General features: G+C 30.7%; 2 protein-coding genes across 4 annotated transcripts; both read right to left on the bottom strand.

Moving 5' to 3' along the window:
- Positions 1–3,633: 3,633 nt before the first annotated feature.
- LOC123908847 (pentatricopeptide repeat-containing protein At3g22470, mitochondrial-like) lies at positions 3,634–8,426 on the bottom strand. Of its 3 annotated transcripts, XM_045959572.1 has the most exons (5): positions 6,991–8,426; positions 6,625–6,836; positions 5,995–6,271; positions 5,192–5,317; positions 4,051–4,983 (listed from the first exon to the last, which is right to left on the bottom strand). In XM_045959572.1, the coding sequence occupies exon 5, from the start codon at positions 4,978–4,980 to the stop codon at positions 4,051–4,053; it is 930 nt and encodes a 309-aa protein (XP_045815528.1). In that variant the 5' UTR covers positions 4,981–4,983; positions 5,192–5,317; positions 5,995–6,271; positions 6,625–6,836; positions 6,991–8,426. The 3 variants fall into 3 exon arrangements, with proteins under 3 accessions (XP_045815530.1, XP_045815529.1, XP_045815528.1); XM_045959574.1 differs by having other exon boundaries at positions 3,634–4,490; positions 4,641–4,983; positions 5,995–7,672; XM_045959573.1 differs by having other exon boundaries at positions 3,637–4,983; positions 5,192–6,836; positions 6,991–7,002; positions 7,252–7,672.
- A 5-nt stretch (positions 8,427–8,431) lies between these two features.
- On the bottom strand, positions 8,432–10,271 carry LOC123908846 (pentatricopeptide repeat-containing protein At1g12300, mitochondrial-like). Its single transcript, XM_045959571.1, has one exon. It carries the CDS (start codon positions 10,198–10,200, stop codon positions 8,563–8,565), a length of 1,638 nt encoding a protein of 545 aa, XP_045815527.1. The 5' UTR covers positions 10,201–10,271; the 3' UTR covers positions 8,432–8,562.
- Between the last annotated feature and the right edge of the window lie 8,968 nt (positions 10,272–19,239).

Genomic DNA, 19,239 nt, shown 5'->3' on the forward strand with positions numbered 1-19,239 from the left:
TCACCCTACCAAATCTGGCGTCAATCACCACTGAATCAACTAACAATTGGTATAGTTGGGTCTTTTGCATCCACATTTGTAAGTCTTAAATGAATAACATTTACTTTGAAGTTTTACATGTCAGAATTTGTCACCACGGCAAAACTGCGAAAAATCTTTTGAACTAAAGCCTGTTTGACATGCTACAAGTTATATAAACAACCACATTAGAAATATCATTAACAATTTGGTTGTTATTTAATAAATCAATGGCCTCAACATCCAAAGGAAGAGAATCTACTACTACTACTACTACTATATCATGATGCTCCTCACAAAAAAAAAGTGTCAATTGAATCTGAATAAAATGCTTCACCACAATTCTTATCAATTTTTTCTTGAAATCTGATGGAGATAATTCTTAAATAATATTTCTTCCTAACTCAACATTGGGAATGTTATCGAGGCAACAATGTTTTTAGGGGCATAGCCAATTACATTTTTCTCACCCTATTTTGAAGCTTTGGCATGAGTCACAACTAGAAATTTGTTTATTTTGCTACCAGTTCAAGTATTTTTTGTTTCCACCTCTTTAATTTTAGGTTTATCCTACTTATTATATGCAACATTTTGTCCATAATTCAACTTGTTACAAAGAGATATATGATGATCCACTGTGACAATTATTGAAAAAATCAAGAAGTTTTTCATACACAACAACAATATAAAATGCAAACTCTTCCTCTCCAATAGAACTTAGTCATGAATTTTTTTTTTAAACAACAAATATATTATTAACCAGGTCTCCGCACAAGACGAACAGAGATCGGTAAAAAGTAAATACATAGTTGATTTTGATAAATCAACATCTACAAGTAATCTTGCAAAATGTACAAACACTATTTCTAGTAAATTCATCTAATGAAATGGGCATTTCAATAGCAAAAGAAACTAAACATATACTAGTATATTTGAACTAAAACATTTGATAAAAAAATAAAAACAATTTTGATATTTTCTACTTTTAAACCAAAAGTACACTTAAAAAATTGCATTGCAATACAATAAAAGGTCACAAAAGACTCTCTATAAAGACCCAGCAAAGCATGAAAGACCAGAAATTAAATTAAGTTTTCATTCTTAAAGCTTATATAACTAATTGCCAATGAACAAGCAAGTTGCACCAAGTTTTATTTGTCTTCATTTATTTCTGCAAACATGCTGCCCAATCTCAACCTTTGAATCTAAAATAAAACATTTCAAATATCAATAGTATATGTTTGCCTGTTTAAATAAAAATTATATAAATCAAGACATCAGGCTCAAGTGGTTAAAGAGCTTCCCATAGGACAAATCGTTCGAGAGAACCCAAGTTCGATTTCTGGTGAGAACAATTGTTGGTCAGACTTTACTTACCTCGGAACCGAACTCTTAAATACCGGGATTCCCTTCCCCCGGGAACCAGAGGTTAATACCAAACAAAAAAAAAGTATATATATGTTCAAGTTAACTCTGACACGATTCACAACTTGACAAGTTGATTGTGAAGTGTCTTCAATTTAAGTCAACAAACTTACAAAAATCACCAAAACCTAATATTACTTTTGTTTTTTCCCCAATACATTTTCATGTAGACTTTTAGTTTTGGTCCATTTATTTTTCATTTCTTCAAGTCTATATATATATATATATATATATATATATATATATATATATATTGAAATTTGACTACTCAAAATCTCACATCACATGTATTTCCCTTATTAAGGGCAAGGGCACATGGTTGCTTCATTGGTTTATTATCTTACACATTTGTTCACACACATGGACCACCTTGGCATATGCAATTTAAGGCAATTCTGCCAAACATTTGTGTCTGAATTAATCACTGTCACTAATTCTCCATCATTCAACATCATTCAAATCCTACCAAATAGGAAAAGTCTTTCTCTTTATGGACAAAAAATGGGGCAGCTTATGCTATATAGTTACATAAAAATAGTTAGTCTTATGTTATTGGTTCTATATATTATAAGCCCTATTCTATCATATATGTTACAAGTTTACATAAAAATAGCTAGGCTAATATTAAACACCAATATTGCAGACAAAGATGCTAACAGAATAAGAGAATCTAACAACTAAAAAGAGAATAGGAACAAGAGGAGACCTTAAGCATAGTCAGCAACACTTTTTTGGGCCTCTTTTAATATGTCTGGACTGTCTTTCTTCGGTCTCTTTTGAAGCTGGCCTAATCTCTTCGACTACATCTGTCCATAACAACATAGTCCTTAAGGTTAGGAGTAGGACTGTTGAAAAAAACATAACAGTTGAACCACTGCAAAACTGAACCAAACTGCACCAAAAAGAACCGAATTGTTTTTGAGTTTACGAAACAGAACTAGTGTTACTAACGGAATTGGACCACACCATAACCAAACGCGAACTGCACAAACTGGTGTTTCAAAATAGTCCAGTTTCATTGAAAAAAATTAAAAAATTCTGTTCACTTTCTACTCTCAATCTCACTTGTACAGAAAAAAATCCTAAACATTTCTGAAGAACCCAAAATTCCAATCAGAATCTTTATAAATAGTTCACCAAATTGAAAATTCAAACCCAATACTGTTTCCAACCACTCACTCCTCATTCCCAAATTAAAATATGATGTCTTTTAATTACTATCTACTTATCTAGCACTAACTTAACTTTCAAGGTTCCTCAAGACATTTTAAAACTACTTTTTATTTAAAAAAAATCTAAGCATTATGAATAATTGAATATGATGGAGTATGAAAAGAAGTTAGTGACAATAATATAAACATGATGATAAACAGAAAGAGAAATACGAAGTGAAAGCAATACCTGCAACTAGTACTGCAAGTGAGAAGTAGAATGGCAGGAAGTGAAAGAGAATTAATTAGTAGACAATGCTAGTTTCCAGAAGGTAGGATAGGAATGACTCGGGTTAAAAAGTTTACGAATAGTTTGGTTCAGTTCGGCATAACATAAAGCAATGTAATTCATTGATTTTAGAAATAGTTCGGTTCAAAACAGTTCGGTTCAAAATGAAACAAAAACACAACAGTTCATTCGGTTTAGAAGAACTGATTTTTCAGTTCATGAATTTTTACCCCAAACGGAGCCATGAATTTTTACCCCGAAAGGAACCATGACTCGAAAAGGTTGCATTGAAACTCGAAAAGGCCTCATTATTGTCGGTGACTTCCATCTCAAACAAACGATGTAAAGTCCAGTGATATGTCCAAATATGCTTTGAAGTGTAAGCTATGATACATGAAACAATGTAATCGCCACTAAGAATCTGTGACTCGAGTACCATATTCACTAATATAGAAACTGGATCATGGTAACTAGAAATCATGGCAGCAGCATAAGCTTCTTGGGATACATACAAGTTCTTCTCATCTCTAAAAACTGGACCAAATTTCCATGAACTAAGCTAATTTAATAATTCTATAATTCCTTTGTTTGAACAAAAATCAGTGTGCCTTAATCATCTTCATACAATCTAAATTTAAATGGGGAAAACTATTAAATGAAACAACTAAAGAAAACCATGTAGAGATGTGTATGATTGTAATTATTTTACACCAAATTAATTTTGGTGAAAACACGTATCCTGAAGTCTAATCTTGTCATAATTGTTTTAATCCACTAATATTCAATAGAACATACCTTTTTGCATTTCTGAGTAACAAATAACTAGGAAGCAATTGATGTGCGCAACAGGAGGCATTTGATATATATCTCAATCTTACACATGACACACATCGTCAAATTGCATTAGAATTTGAATATGAAAAATTAGAGCAACAAAAAGTATTAGCATTTACCAAGACATTTGGTATAATTTTAATAACAAAATGAACATAACACGTGACTTTTCATTTAAACTAAACTGGTAATGAGCTCATTGTGTAGTCAATCATCCTTTGTATATGTAACTATCAAGTAAATATTTAAACAAATAATAAACATTAGACCATTGTCATCAAAATTCAAAGTAGCCTAATAAGTTACAAGAAATAATCTTAACTAGTACTTCTCTTACAATTGACCTCTAGAAAACATTTCACGGAGAGCAGGGATAATTACTTTATAAGTTACAGCATCAGGAATGCAACCATTGTCTTTCATTTCTGACAGCAGAGCCATAGCTTCATCAAACAAGAATTCTAAACAAAGACCATGAATCATAATATTATATGTCCAGACTGTTACCTTATAGCCTTTAATCAAAAGATCTTGAAAAATCACTCGGGCATCCATAAGTCTTTTTTCTTTGCATAGTCCGTCAATAAGTATATTGTATGTGTGCACATCTGGTAGAATGCCTTGGTCTTCAATTTTTTTGATCAATGCAATTGCTTTACCAACATGATGGTTTTTACATAAAGCATGTAATAAGGAAGTGTAACTGATTACATCAGCAGGTTGACCTCTATCATGCATCTCATCATGAAGCTCCCAAGCATGATAGATTCTCCCTAATTTGCACAAACCGTCAATAAGAGTATTGTAAGTTAGTGTATTAAGAATAATCTTCTTGCTTTGCATTTCTTTGAAGAGATTCATGGCTTCATCAATCATTTCAATCTTACAGAGCCCATTAATAAGAGAATTGTAAGTTACCGTACTAGGAATAACCTTCTTGCTTTGCATTTCTTTGAAGAAATTTATGGCTTCATCCATCATTCCAATCTTACACAGCCCATTAATCATGACATTATAGCTAAGAACGTCGGGCATCACTCTTCTTTGGGCCATAGTGTTGAATATAACTTTGGCCTTGTTCACTTGATTAACTACACAATACCCATCCATTAAAGCATTATAAGTAACAACATCTGGTTTTACACCTTCTGCTATCATCATAGCCAACACATTGAACGCTTGTTTCACCTTTCCTTCCTTGCAATATGCACTAACCAATATATTAAAAGTATAATCATTTGGTTTGTTGTTTCTCAATATCATTTCCTGAAACAAACCATTTGCTTCTTTCAATCGACCATCAATACAAAATCCATACAATAGAGAATTGAAAGTGACAACATTAGGAGAAATTTTCTTTTCGGTCATTTCAAAATATAAATCATAAGCATTGATTAAAAGTTTATCTTTACACAAACTACCAATAATAGAGTACCAACTTTGAGCTGAAAAACAAGAAAGACAAGTGCTATACCCAAGCTAAGTTGCACCCCTCCCAGCTAATAATAGGCAACAATGCAGCTTCCACCGCAAATTTGATAGCAATACTGGAACTCCCCTATCAATTCCCGCCACTGACTTAAAAACGGGCAATCCAGTCCTGAAAATAGTACACAAAAGTATATCAAACATAGCCTAATTTTAGATATACACACCTCAATCCAGAATCTGACCAAACCGAGACCAAATTCATATGTCCACAATTCCAAGGCAAGCTCTTGTATTCCAAAACCATTGATTGATACCATAGTCTATGAAGTTTGCTTTAAACCTTAATCTTATATTCAGCATCCCCTTTTCGGCCTCTTTTAATGTGTCTGAGCTGTCTTCTTTAGTGCATGTTTGGATTCATAGCGAGTCACATTGATTTTGCAAAAACTATATTTTGGAGTTTCAACAAAATCATGGTGCCACCGTGAATTTGTTAAAGTCACTGTCCATCCAAACATACATTAAGTCTCTTTTGAAGCAGGTCCAATCTCTTCGATTATCTTCCAGCTACATATTATGACTCCATTAGTTCACAACAACCTTGTCCTTAAGGTTGTGATCAGGAAAAGCCTAAAAAAATCTGCTATAGCTACTATATCCATTATGAATAACATAAAACCAGAACGTAACAACTAAAGAAAACATATAAAGCAAAGTATGATTGTAATTATTCTACAATGAAATGAGATTTTGAATAGTGGTGCCACATTATTTTTGTGTAAACGTCCGACTTAAAATTATTATTTGTCGTAATTGTTTAAATAACTAGTAATCAATAGAACATACCTTTTGCATTTCTGAGTAACAAATCACTAGGAAGCAAATTGCTCAACATGAATGGCAGTTGATGTACATCCCAAATTTACACATGCGTCCTCAAATTGCTTTAAGAATTAAAGCAGCAAAAAGGTAATTAATTATTGAAGTAGCCAGAGAGAAGAACTTAGATGGCAAATTTCCACAATACAAATATGAAGAATCACAACGGAACCATATTTTATCGCTGTCTTCAACTATGATACCAGTGGATTTTTCCCCATGACAGCGACACACCAATTTGTACCTAACTCAAGAACAACAATCTGTATAAGTCTAAAACAGGACAATATATCGAACGACAAGATTACTTCCAATACACTTTTTTAAATGGATTATAACGGGCACTCTAGCCCAATTACAAACCGAGATCAAAGACAAAGCAAACAACTTAAACTATAACATGAGGAGTACAAAAATGTCCTAGCCACGAATAGCGGAGATTGCTTCCAATACATGTTACAAGACAAAATTTCAAATGCTCGAACATGAACCAGCTGAAAACATAATATGAAACCAAATAGTCCATATGCTTTACTAGAATCTAACAACTAAAAAGGGAATAGGAATATGAAAATATATGTGACAACAAGAGGAGACCTTAAGCATAGTCAGCAACCCTTTTTGGGACTCTTCTAATGTGTCTGAACTGTCTTTCTTTGGTCTCTTTTGAAGCAGGCTTAATCTCTTTGAGTATTTCCTAGTTACGGATCATGACTACATCCGTCCACAACAACATTGTCCTTAAGGTTAGGACTGTTGAAAGAAAAACATAGAAGTTGAATCGAACTGCAAAACTGAATCAAACTGCACTGCAAATAACCGAATTGTTTTTTTGAGTTTACGAAACAGAACTGGTGTTTCAAAATAGTTCAGTTTCATTAAAAAAAAAATAAGTTTCCAGAAGTGAAAAAGAATTAAGTTTCATTAAAAAATTCAGTGGGAAATAGGAAGTGAAAGAAATACCTGCAACTAGTACTGCAAGTGAGAGGTAGAATGGCAGGAAGTGAAAAAGAATTAATTAGTAACAAATGCTAGTTTCCAGAAGGTAGGATAGGAATGACTCGGGTTAAAAAGTTTACGAATAGTTTGGTTCAATTCAGCATAATATAAAGCAATTTAATTCATAAACTTTAGAAACAGTTTGGTTCAAAACATTAGAACCCACTGAATTGAACTCAAACAGTTCGGTTCAAAATGAAACACAAACAATTCATTCGGTTTTACCAACAATTTTCCAGCAATCATCTCGGCAGCTTGATCATGGAATCCCACTGTTTAAAGTGTGAGCTTTGATACGTGAAAAATAGTAATCGCCACTAAGAATCTGTGACTCGAGTAACATTCATTAATATAGAAACTGCAGCATGGTAATGACTAATGAGAATACTCTTTCAATAATTGATAACCAAGGATCACGGTAAATATAAATCATGGCAGCAACATAAGGTTCTTGGGATACATACAAGTTCTCCACATCTCTAAAATATGGACCAAAATTCCATGAATTAAGTTAATCTAATATAGTACTCCCTCTAGTCCTATATATAAGAAAATGTTGAGTTTTTAGATACATTGTAAAATTGATGTATCTAGACTATAATATTGCCTAGATACGTTGATTTTACAATGAATCTAATAAGCAAACATTTTCTTATATATAGGACCGGAGGGAGTAATATTTATAGGGAAAAATTCCAAAATTCCATGAAAAAATAAATTATTATTATAGGATAAAAAACATAATTCCATCAAAAGTAACAACATTTATTGATATTTTTAGTATGTGTAAAAAACCACAAAAAGATCGAAGCGAGTAATAACTTGTACCTGACTCAATAACAACAATTTGTATCAGTCTGAAACAAGACAATGAATCACATAGCAAGATTACTCCCAATACATATTTTTTAAACAACTAAGAGAGATATTTCATAAAGAATAGACTAAAGGGTACTCTAATCCAAAGGACAAACCAAAAAGAATTAAACTATCTAGTCAACTGATCTTAAAAAACACTTTCTAAACACAACCCCTGTGCATCATTTAAGCCCTCTTTTATCTAGCCATTTACATTCTATCGAACCATTTACAGCCTAAATAAACTATGTGAAACTGTTTAAATACAACCTTTTTTGTTGTTGATAAATAGCCTATTTTATTGAATTCAACTAGGTACACCAAATTCAACAGACTACAAAATTTGTCAAGACACCAAGAAGTATTATACCGAACAACATCTTTCCATCCAATACCAATAGCAGCAACACGCCAGATCAAAAACAAGACACTCCCTACTTTGCACCCAATACCAAAATCTCAGTGAAGAATTATGACAGCAGACCAGTGGCCAATATCTTAACCCTTCTTTAGTTTCTAGACAGCTAGATTGTCCATATTACAAAAATTCATAAAATCTGTTTTGCATCAAGGCATTCCAAAAGCTGATAAGTTACAATAAATATCTAACCAAAATACCAAATAATAAACATTAGATCATTATCATCAAAATTCAAAGTAGCCTAACTAGTACTTCCCTTACAACAGACCTTTAGCAATCATTTCACGGAGAAGTTTCTTTGCTTTATCATTCTCATCATTTTCAAAGAGAGCACGGATAATTGTTTCATAAGTTACAGCATCAAGAATGCAACCATTGTCTTTCATTTTCGACACCACGGCCATAGCTTCATCAAACAATCCCTCTAAACAAAGACCATTGATCATAATATTATATGTCCAGACTGTTACCTTATAGCCTTTAATCAAAAGATCTTGAAAAATCACTTGTGCGTCCTTAAGTCTTCCTTCTTTGCATAGTCCATCAATAAGTATATTGTATGTGTGCATATTTGGTTGAATGCCTTGGTCTTTAATTTTCTTGACTAATGTAATTGCCTGGTCGACATGATGGTTTTTACATAAAGCGTGCAATAAAGAATTGTAAGTGATTATATTGGCAGGTTGACCTCTATCGTGCATCTCTTCAAGAAGCTCCCAAGCATGAGAGATTCTCCCTGATTTGCACAAACCATCAATAAGAGAATTGTAACCTACTGTATCAGGTGTAATCTTCTTGCTTTGCATTTCTTCAAAGAAATTCATGGCTTCGTCCACCATTCTGATCTTGCATAATCCATTAATTATGATATTGTAGCTCCAAACATTAGGAGTCACTTCCTTATCAGCCATAGTGTTGAATATATCTAAGGCTTTGTTCACTTGATTAACTAAGCAATACCCATCCATTAAAGCATTATAAGTAAAAACATTTGGTTTTATACCTTCTTTCATCATCATAGCCAACACATTGATAGCTTGTTCCACATTTCCTTCCTTGCAAAATGCATCAACCAATATACTAAAAGTATATACATCTGGGGTGATGTTTTTTAATACCATTTCATCAAATAAAGAAAATGCTTCTTTCAATTGACCAACAATACAAAATCCGTAGATTAGAGCATTGAAAGTGAAAACATTAGGAGAAATTCCCTTTGCGGTCATTTCAGAATATAACTCGTAAGCCTCGGTTACAAGTTTATCTTTACATAAACTTTCAATGGTTGTGTTATACATTATCACATCAGTGTTGACCAATTTCCCTTCAATTTTTCTCAACATTTGCAGGGCGGCTCTAGTTTCCCCCATTTTACACAAGCCATTAATCAAAGTCCCATAACTAACATGATCCAATTGAAATCCTTTTGCCAGCACATGGTCATGAAAATGCAGTGCTTTTTTAACATCGCCACTAAGACATAGACCTTTCATGAGAGTAGTTAAGGTTATGGTATCTGGTTGATAACCCAACTTGAGAATCTTTGCCAATACAGAAAAGGAAAAAGTAATTTGACCATTTAGGTGACAATAACAATTGATCAATATATTCAAGGTAAATAAGTCAGGGGTAATCCCCTTGAATTCCATTTGACGGTAAAGGGATATGGCAGTGGTGTAATGCTTACTCTTGACAAGAGAACTTAAAATCTTGGTAAATTGATAGATGGATGGAGTATGGGGCATTTGGAGCATACGATGAAATGAGGAAACAGCATTATCAACATGAACATCATTGTGAATGAATCGATTGACAGAATAAGAATATGATCTTAAGAGTGTGTTGGTGGATATGTGATTAGAGACAAACCTGTTCATCAACGTTAAGAATGACATTGGAATCACAGTGAGTTGCTGGCTAGCTATGGATCAGAGACTTCGATATGCTGCAACTCAAAATTAGGGTTTATAGATATCGGAGAAAGTAGATATAATACCTTAGTCAGGAATAGGGGGTGCTCGCGGTTCGGTTTGAATCGATTTTGTGGCAAAAATTCATCCGATCCAAAGTTAAAATTACTCGTGGTTTGGTTCAGTTTTGGATGGCTAATTAAAAAAATTCAATCCAATCCGATCCAATTTTGTGCGATTTAATTTGGATCAGTTTTTGATATCCAAATTACAAGTTAAATTTTATTTAATTAAATATTAATGTTATAAATAGATGGTAAAATAATATATTTAATGTAAAATATAACACATAATATGTGAAAAATTAATATTTTGCAATGATAATTATCAAATATATTTGAAACCTATGAAATAGTAAAAACAAATAGATGAAATTGAACTAATAAGTATTATTGAGAAAATTAAAACCAAGAATTAATATGTTGATGCAATATATCATACTAATAAAAAGTTAAATAACTATTAAAAATTATGTATGCGGTTTGGTTCGGTTTGGATCGGTTTTGAAAAATCAATCCAAAATCTGATCCGATCCAGCGGTTTTCACAAAATGACATCCAAACACATCCAAAAATATTCGGTTTTTTGTGGTTTTCGGTTTTTTTGGATCGGTTTGGGATTATTTTTTGGATTGGTTTGGATTTGAGCACCCCTAATCAGGAACCTTTAACAAAAAATCATGGATGTGAAGTGAACACTTCCTGAGTAATAAATTTGACTTAAAAATTTCTGACTTACAAAGTGTATAAATGTATTCCTCCCTATTGTTCTTAGCTATTGTTTGTCCTGACTTTTTTCCCTCTTATTTAGAGTTTATACAAACAACTTATACAATTTTTATATATTATTATAAGTTTGTCAATGTACTTTATGATAAAATAGCTTATAAAATAACAATTTTCACCAGTATAAACTATTAAAATACCATAAAACTTAATTTATATTGCATAAGCTGGTTGCATAAGCTTAAAAATAAATTGGGTCAAACGAAGCTATAGTATAAGAAAAAATTAACTTTTTAAATTCATGAGATGATCTATGTATTTGAACTAAAAAGTAGACCAAATACATTAAAATTCTATAAATTTAAATTAAACTATCTCTTATCTTATATTAATGATCTTATTTATGTTTAATTTTTAATATTCTAAGACAAGTTGATATTAGGATTAATTTAATAGTAAGTTATATTTAGAAAATGACTAATAAATGCACTAAAAATTCATAGAGTCGACAAACTTTTTTTATAAGAGGATTTTATAATTAAGAATTGATGGGGTACTCTATAGTCTATATAAGTTTTTTAATTGCTGGGAGATTTTTTTTTTGGTACATTCGCCCGGAGAAATTTTACTTTATAATTTCATTGAAAATGTAATGTAATATCATAGTCTAAATATATTTTTTCTTTATAAAAATACATTAGTTTTTTTGTAAAATAGATACATTAATTTTTCAATTAACTTATAAAGTAAAATTTCCATCGTTAGTTGGTTTAGTGGTGATTAGCGCCGAACTTGGTAGGAAGGATCATGGTTCGTTCCTCTGCAACTGTGATCGGGAGGGGCTGAAACCACTTGATGCCAGAACTGACTCCGAACCGGATTAAACCGGTGGTGAAAAGACAAAAAAAAAAATTGGAGGGAGTATTTTTTTAATTAAATTGTGAATTCCGACAACAAAGACAATTAAGTGAATGTTGATGCTGCTAAATTTTAATAGAACAATAATGTCATGGCATAGGCATCTGAATTAGAGGCTGGGCCGGTTCCGACTATTTTGAGGCCCAGCTCGAATGTTAAAACTTAACCCTTTAGTAAAAAATACGTAAAAGTTCAAAACGAATAATCTTATTTAAATTATAAATAACATTAATAACATAAAAAATAAAAAATAGTCATTCCTATATAAAAAGTATATAATAAATAGTCGTTCATGTAATTAACATAAAAAATACAATGTTTTTTTGTCAAGTTGTTTAATGGGTAGAAATTCAACCCTTAAGGTGAATAAATTGAAAAATCATATTTCGTACCTTGAACCCTGCATATATAATACGATGTCTTTACCAACCAGACTTTTTTTAAGAGGCCAAAATACTTACATTCTTAGCTTGCAAAATAATATTAATAATATAAAAGATAATCATCATTTTCATATATTTTTTAGAAGACTACCATCATATTTTTTTTTAAGAGGCCCCTATAAAATAGATACCTGACCCGGTAGCACATTCTGCACACCCTTATGACCGAGCCTGCTTAGAGGGGAGCAAGGTGGATATCTAGCGGTGAAAACAATGTGATAAAGGACATATCACAACCTCATGAGACGGAAGCTTGCAGTTTAAAAAGAAGCGATAACGAAACTTGATAATGAGTTTAACTTTAATGTTCATTGAACTTAACGGTAAGCAAGTATTTATCGACATCTGTAAACTTAGTATCAATTTTATGTTTGGAGCTATCTTACATACTTTAAGGGCTAATGTTAGGAGACAAACAAATAATCTTGACTTATTTGTTAGTTTCGACTTCATTATTATATGCTAGTTCCCAAATTTTGTTATGAATATTATTAGTGGATGTCCTGGCCCATGTAATTGGCCCAATATGTTTACCTATATATAGATACTATGTATCACTATATTGTAACCCTAATCCTAATGGTGAATAACATACACTATTCTTTCTCTCTTTTCTCTCTTCTTCATCTATACTATTGTTCTTATTTACATTAGTTTATAACACGTTATTAGCACGAGCTTACCAACTGAGGTACGCAATTCTTATTCTATTTTTATGAAATCATAAGTAGTTTTTATTTTTGATTATTATATGATTATGAATCGTTTGAACCTTGTATACTTATAAAGATCAAATAATAATAATTAAAATTAAATAAATAAATAAACATCATTCCTTTATGTATTTAATTGATTCAATGTTGTTTACGCTTCGTGATATCCGATATTTGTATGGTGAAGCATAACACTTTGATCATTAATATTACATAAAATGTTGATCAATTATTTATTTATAATATGTATTTTGGATGTTTGATATTGTTTGAGTTTCGTGACCGACAATAGTCTGGTGAAGCATCATTATGTTTCGTGACCGACACCTGTATGGTGAAACATCGACACTTCGATCATCCAAAAGAACATAAACATGTTTAAGAATTCATAATTTTGGTTCCTGAAGAACCTAGAAAGTTAATACATGAATTCCCGAAGAATTCATAATCTTGGTTCCTAAAGAACCTATTCTTAGTTCCTGAAGAACTTAGACATTTAATACATGAATTCCTGATGAATTCATAATCTTAGTTCCCGAAGAACTTAGAAAAAAAAATTAATTTTGTTCCTGAAGAACTTACGAAATATCACCATTTATCACCATGCATCCCTAATGGATTGCACACCAAAATACTTTTATGTGTTATATAGTTCCTGAAGAACTAATAAAACAACTTATTTTTCTCTTCAATGAATTTTAGATGAATTCAATATTCATACATCCTTGAAGGATTGTAAATTGATAGTGATTTATTATATAGTTCCTGAAGAACTCAATGGATAAAATTGTAAAATTCAATTGCTAAGTAAATTTCACAAAAGCATGTAGCATGAATCGCACCGTTTTTACGGCCTTACAGATTTAATTTATGAATTCCCGAAGAATTCAAAAGCATAGTTCTTGAAGAACTCAACATTATTTTATGTCAATTCCTGAAGAATTCAAAAGCATAGTTCCTGAAGAACTCATATTATTCTCTATGAATTCCTAAGAATTCAAAAGGGTAGTTCATGAAGAACTCAAGATTATTCCGTGTGAATTCCAGAAGAATTCAATAATTTAGTACACTACTACTACATTCATATGTCATTCATATGTACCGTCAAAAAAAAAATGTCATTCATAAGTTAATTTGGCCAATCAATCTCATTGAAAACAATTGAATGTCTTTTATTTCTTTCTTTTATTGTTTTCAATTTATTACATTATCGGTTAATGAAGTATTATGATTGATTCATTTGAAATTAAATGATTTGTTTTGAAAATAAAACTAGTTGATTTGACAAATTTTCAAATATCAATTGAAATATCATATCGTTTAATTTCTTTTGTGATTTCTATTAGCCAAATTTTTGATACTACCTATTAATATTAACCTTTTTAAATCATGAATTAATGGATTATTTATTTACATTATATTTGACAATTATGATATTTCCTGTTACTTTCGTATACTAAGTTTGAAAGTTACTAAAATAAAAGGTGTGCATGACTTAATACTTTATTCATTTTATTTTATACGATAACTTTGTACTATGTGTTATTATGAATTAATTCAGCTACTACAATGCTTAAGGTATGAATTGTGTCTTATTAAGAAAATATTTTTCTTCCATAATAAATCAATTTAATTGATTTTTTTTTTCTTTTGGAAATAAAATTATAATTCATACCTTAATCATATCTTTTTTCTTTTGGAAATAAATTTAATTATAATTTATACCTGGAATATTTTTTATATATATATTCAATTCAAGAATATTTGTTTAATATTAATATCATATCCTTGGTTTATGGGATTTGAATTTATTTTGTGAAATTTTTAAATATTTGGTGTTGATTGAATGTGAGAATTGAGAATCATATATAATTTTAAACTATATAATCTCACGATTTGAGCCTAAAATATTATATGAGAAACTCTCTTTTACTTTAAAAGGTGTAATACTAATGTTAATTATTTTGTTAAAGTGTTCTATTTGGAAATTTATTTTAGGCTCAATTTTGTTAATTATTACACCAAATGTTATTTATATGAATATTTGTAAATATTTTGTAAATTTTATATTGTCTTGTTATTTGAATATTCACTTGCAAATTGTTATTGAAATTATTATTTTGAGTAACTATTAAGACAATTGAGTATTAAATTATCCTTGCATTGATTTATTATTAGAGTTTTTTTTATTATTATTATATATTGGTTTGCCGTTGATTTGTGGCTATTTGAGATGACTCGTAAAGTCATCAAAGTTTATTGGCTCCATTTGCAAGGAAGAATTCGAGTGGCAACCTGAAGTTTGCTTGGATCTCATTTATATAAATGTAAAAATGATTGGTAAGGGCATTCACTCGCTAATATGATGAAACGTTTTTAAACGGACATAAATGACAATAGTAATAATTCAGCCCAATAATAAGGGAGATGTTGATTTGCAGAACAATTGATTGCATAAGTATTAATCTTCTTGTCATTCATATATGAATATCAATATGGAAACAACAAATGAAGAGATGTTGAATATCTCTATATATTACTACACATATTTTGGATAAATTAAGTGTAATGAAAAAGTTATAAACCAGAAGTTTATACTACACTTTTATATATAATAATGCAATTGAAGCACAAATTATTGTAAACCAGAAGTTTACATATCATATTAAATGTATTGTTGGCAATACCTGTTGGGTCATCCCGGATTTATTATGATGCGAAAAAAAAAAATACTATAAATATATATTGAAGGGCCCGAAGTTCCTTCATTCTAGTAATTTTTATCGGTTACTAATTCCCAAAAGAAATTTATAATTTGAGATTTTTGACCATTTAGATATTTTGTGACTTGAATTGATGCATCAACTAAATTGGTCACATGCATATTTACTCACAACCAGAAGTTTGTGAGATTATTTTCTCAAATAGTTAATTCTTAGAAAATATGTGATAAGTATCGTATGTCAATTGAAATTACTATGAAACATCCGGTAGTATGTTCATACAAAAAAATGGACTTAAGATCCATTCTTTAGACGTCTAAAGTAATTACATGACTGATACTTATGAGATCATAACTTCTAATTTATATTTTGGGAACATTCAAACATGTATATTGAGATACTAATTCGCATCAAGCCAACTAGTTATTATAAGTTCTCCCCTAATTTACAATTTGAACTTTGTTTATAAACATGATTCCCATATAAGCATTTTTGGATGTGTTGTGTATGTGCAATTGCCCCAATAGAATGCATTTAAACGGTTCTTAAAGAATATTGGGAAAATGTATTTGATATGAATCTCCATCTATTATAAATCATCTTGAGCCAAAAAAAATTGGAGAATTATTTACAGCTATGTAGGCTGATTTTCAAGTGATGAATTAATTTTCCCAATATTAGGGGGGAGAATAAGCAGCTGAAAAATATGAACCAGAAGTTCAAATGAATCACTTGAAATAAATTAATGTTATTATCTCATATTGATCCTCATATAAAATAGTTTGAACAAGAAGTTCAAAAGATAAATCATTTGCAAAGTTTATGAAATCAACTATCAGCTGCTAATGCTCCGATCAAAATGGATGTCCCTGATGGACAATCTTATATTGCAAATGAATTTTAACCACCCTGGAGTGTGGTAGATCAATCGGTTCCAATGAAAGAAAAAAAAATCCTCAAATAAGAAAATGAGCTAAAAAGAAAGATGACCCAAGTGAGGATATGAATCTGTCAAAAGAGTATTTGACATAATTGAGTTATAAGTTCCAGAAGAACTTCTCAGGTACCTGAAATTTATGATAATAAAGAGATCTCGACGAATTATGTCATGAATGAAAATTATGTCACAAATGGAATATGATGGAACCGAAAGAAAGTCAACGTTGACGATATTTTATATATAATATAACGCTATTTGTGAAAGGAGTTAATGAGGATCATGAAATAAATTCTATTGAGAATTATAGACAATGATTGTCTAAATGAAAACGCAATTGCTATGTAATTAAAGTCACTTTGCAAAGTGAAGATTTTTGGACCAGCAGTCCATACACCTGAAGATGTAAAACATGATAGATACGAATTAATTTTCTTGTGAATAGAAAATGTTGCAATACAAACATTAAAAACTTGATTTTTTTTATTCAAGCATATTGGTAAAAGTTTGCTATTGATTGTGAAGAGAAATATTCATCTGAAGTGAAATCAAAATTCTTCTCTTACTTGATTAAGGTTGTTAACACATGAAAGATTCAATTTATTTGAAAAATGTGTTACGCTATGTTTATATGTCACTTGTTAGCGTGGATTATATAAAACTCCATGAAGAATTTAATTTTCACGAGACATACATTTCAAACTATCGAAGAGATGACTTAATGAAATGAATAAGTCACTTTGGAAATGAATTTGTTATATGATGACATAAACTCTAGAAGAGTTCTTGAAATCTATTGATTAAAGAAAAGTTTGAAATGAAATATATTTGATATTAACAAATATAATTTATTGTCACTTGATGTGAACAAAGATCATTTCATGTCTCAAGAAAATGATCACTTACATGAATTGGTCTTGAATGACCATATTTTAGTTCAATTGAGAACACTATTGCATTTTGCTAATTATGTATGTGATGGTATCAATAAACTCAAAGATATCGGAGCAAAGTCAAGTATATAATTTGTATCTTAAAGATACAACAATATCATCCGATTATGTGAAAGTTTTAACACTACATTCAGAAAGTTCAGAGTGTGGTTTTGTTGAAGTTTGTGATTCTACACATACAAGAAATTTGAAGAAGATAATACTGCATCAACAGCTAATTCAGAGAAGATTATATTAAAGAAGAAGAATCAAGTCTTTCTACAAAGTCATCATCAAGTAAAGCTTCTGATCAACTATATTGAAGATTAATTGCTCTTATTCGTCTCAGATATAATTGTCTTCATGAGGGGGAGATATAATTGTGTTCTGCACTCTTTTTCCCTTAACCATGGTTTTGTCCCATTGGGTTTTCCTGGTAAGGTTTTTAATGAGGCAGTTCAAACACAAAGGATGTTGTACTCTTTTTTTTTTTTTATTATTATATGCCATTTTGTATGGAGACTTCATTATTAAGCCAATAATTAAATAATATATATTTTTAAAATAATTGAATGATTTTTTTTATAAGCAAAATAAGTGAAAGATATATGTAATTTATGAGCGCGTTGAAATAAATTTTATTTAGGATCTTGCCTATGTAAGTATTTATCATGTGACATATTTTATACATATATAAATAAATAGGTGGTTAAATTTGTCAAAAAAAAATAAATAGGTGGTTAAACAAATTTAATTTTTTAAAAAAAAGTCGTTAAACTTTTGTCAAAAAAAAAAAAGTCCTTAAACTAGTGAAAGAGCTTTTCCTAAGAAATGTCGTAAGAGATATAAAGATGGATTTTAAACTACAAATCACCTAAGTCATTAGGTTTGATCTAGCAGTGAAGGATTTTGGTAGTATTCATGAGGTCCTATGTTTGATCTCATTGACAACATTGTAAAAAAAAAAACACTAAAAATCACCTCTTATGCCAATAGAGTACAAAATACATAGTAAATCGAAAAACTAGGATGATAATTGAGTTCCAAGCACCCAATCCTGCTACACTAATATTACTAAGAGAAGGAAGGAAGTCTCCATAAATTCAAGCAACAATGAACACCTCCTCAAAATAGATATACGATTGATGAGCTATGATCCTTAACCGAAACCAACTGATATGTCTCCCGGCTCCGAGAATGATACAACCTAAACCGGCATCATAAAAATGAGGTAAGTATAAAGATTGGACGACTCAGGATCTCGCACCAAGCCTCCGACATCTAACAGAATGTATGAAGGAAAAGAGTATTGATTTTGCAAAAACTATATTTTGGAGTTTCAACAAAATCATGGTGCCACCATGAATTTCTTAAAGTCACTGTCCATCCAAACATACATTAAGTCTCTTTTGAAGCAGGTCCAATCTCTTCGATTATCTTCCAGCTACATATTATGACTCCACTAGTTCACAACAACCTTGTCCTTAAGGTTGTGATCAGGAAAAGCCTAAAAAAATCAGCTATAGCAACTATATCCATTATGAATAACATAAAACCAGAACGTAACAACTAA

Source organism: Trifolium pratense, linkage group LG2, assembly GCF_020283565.1.
Source record: "Trifolium pratense cultivar HEN17-A07 linkage group LG2, ARS_RC_1.1, whole genome shotgun sequence".
In the NCBI taxonomy this organism is placed as follows: Eukaryota; Viridiplantae; Streptophyta; class Magnoliopsida; order Fabales; family Fabaceae; genus Trifolium; species Trifolium pratense.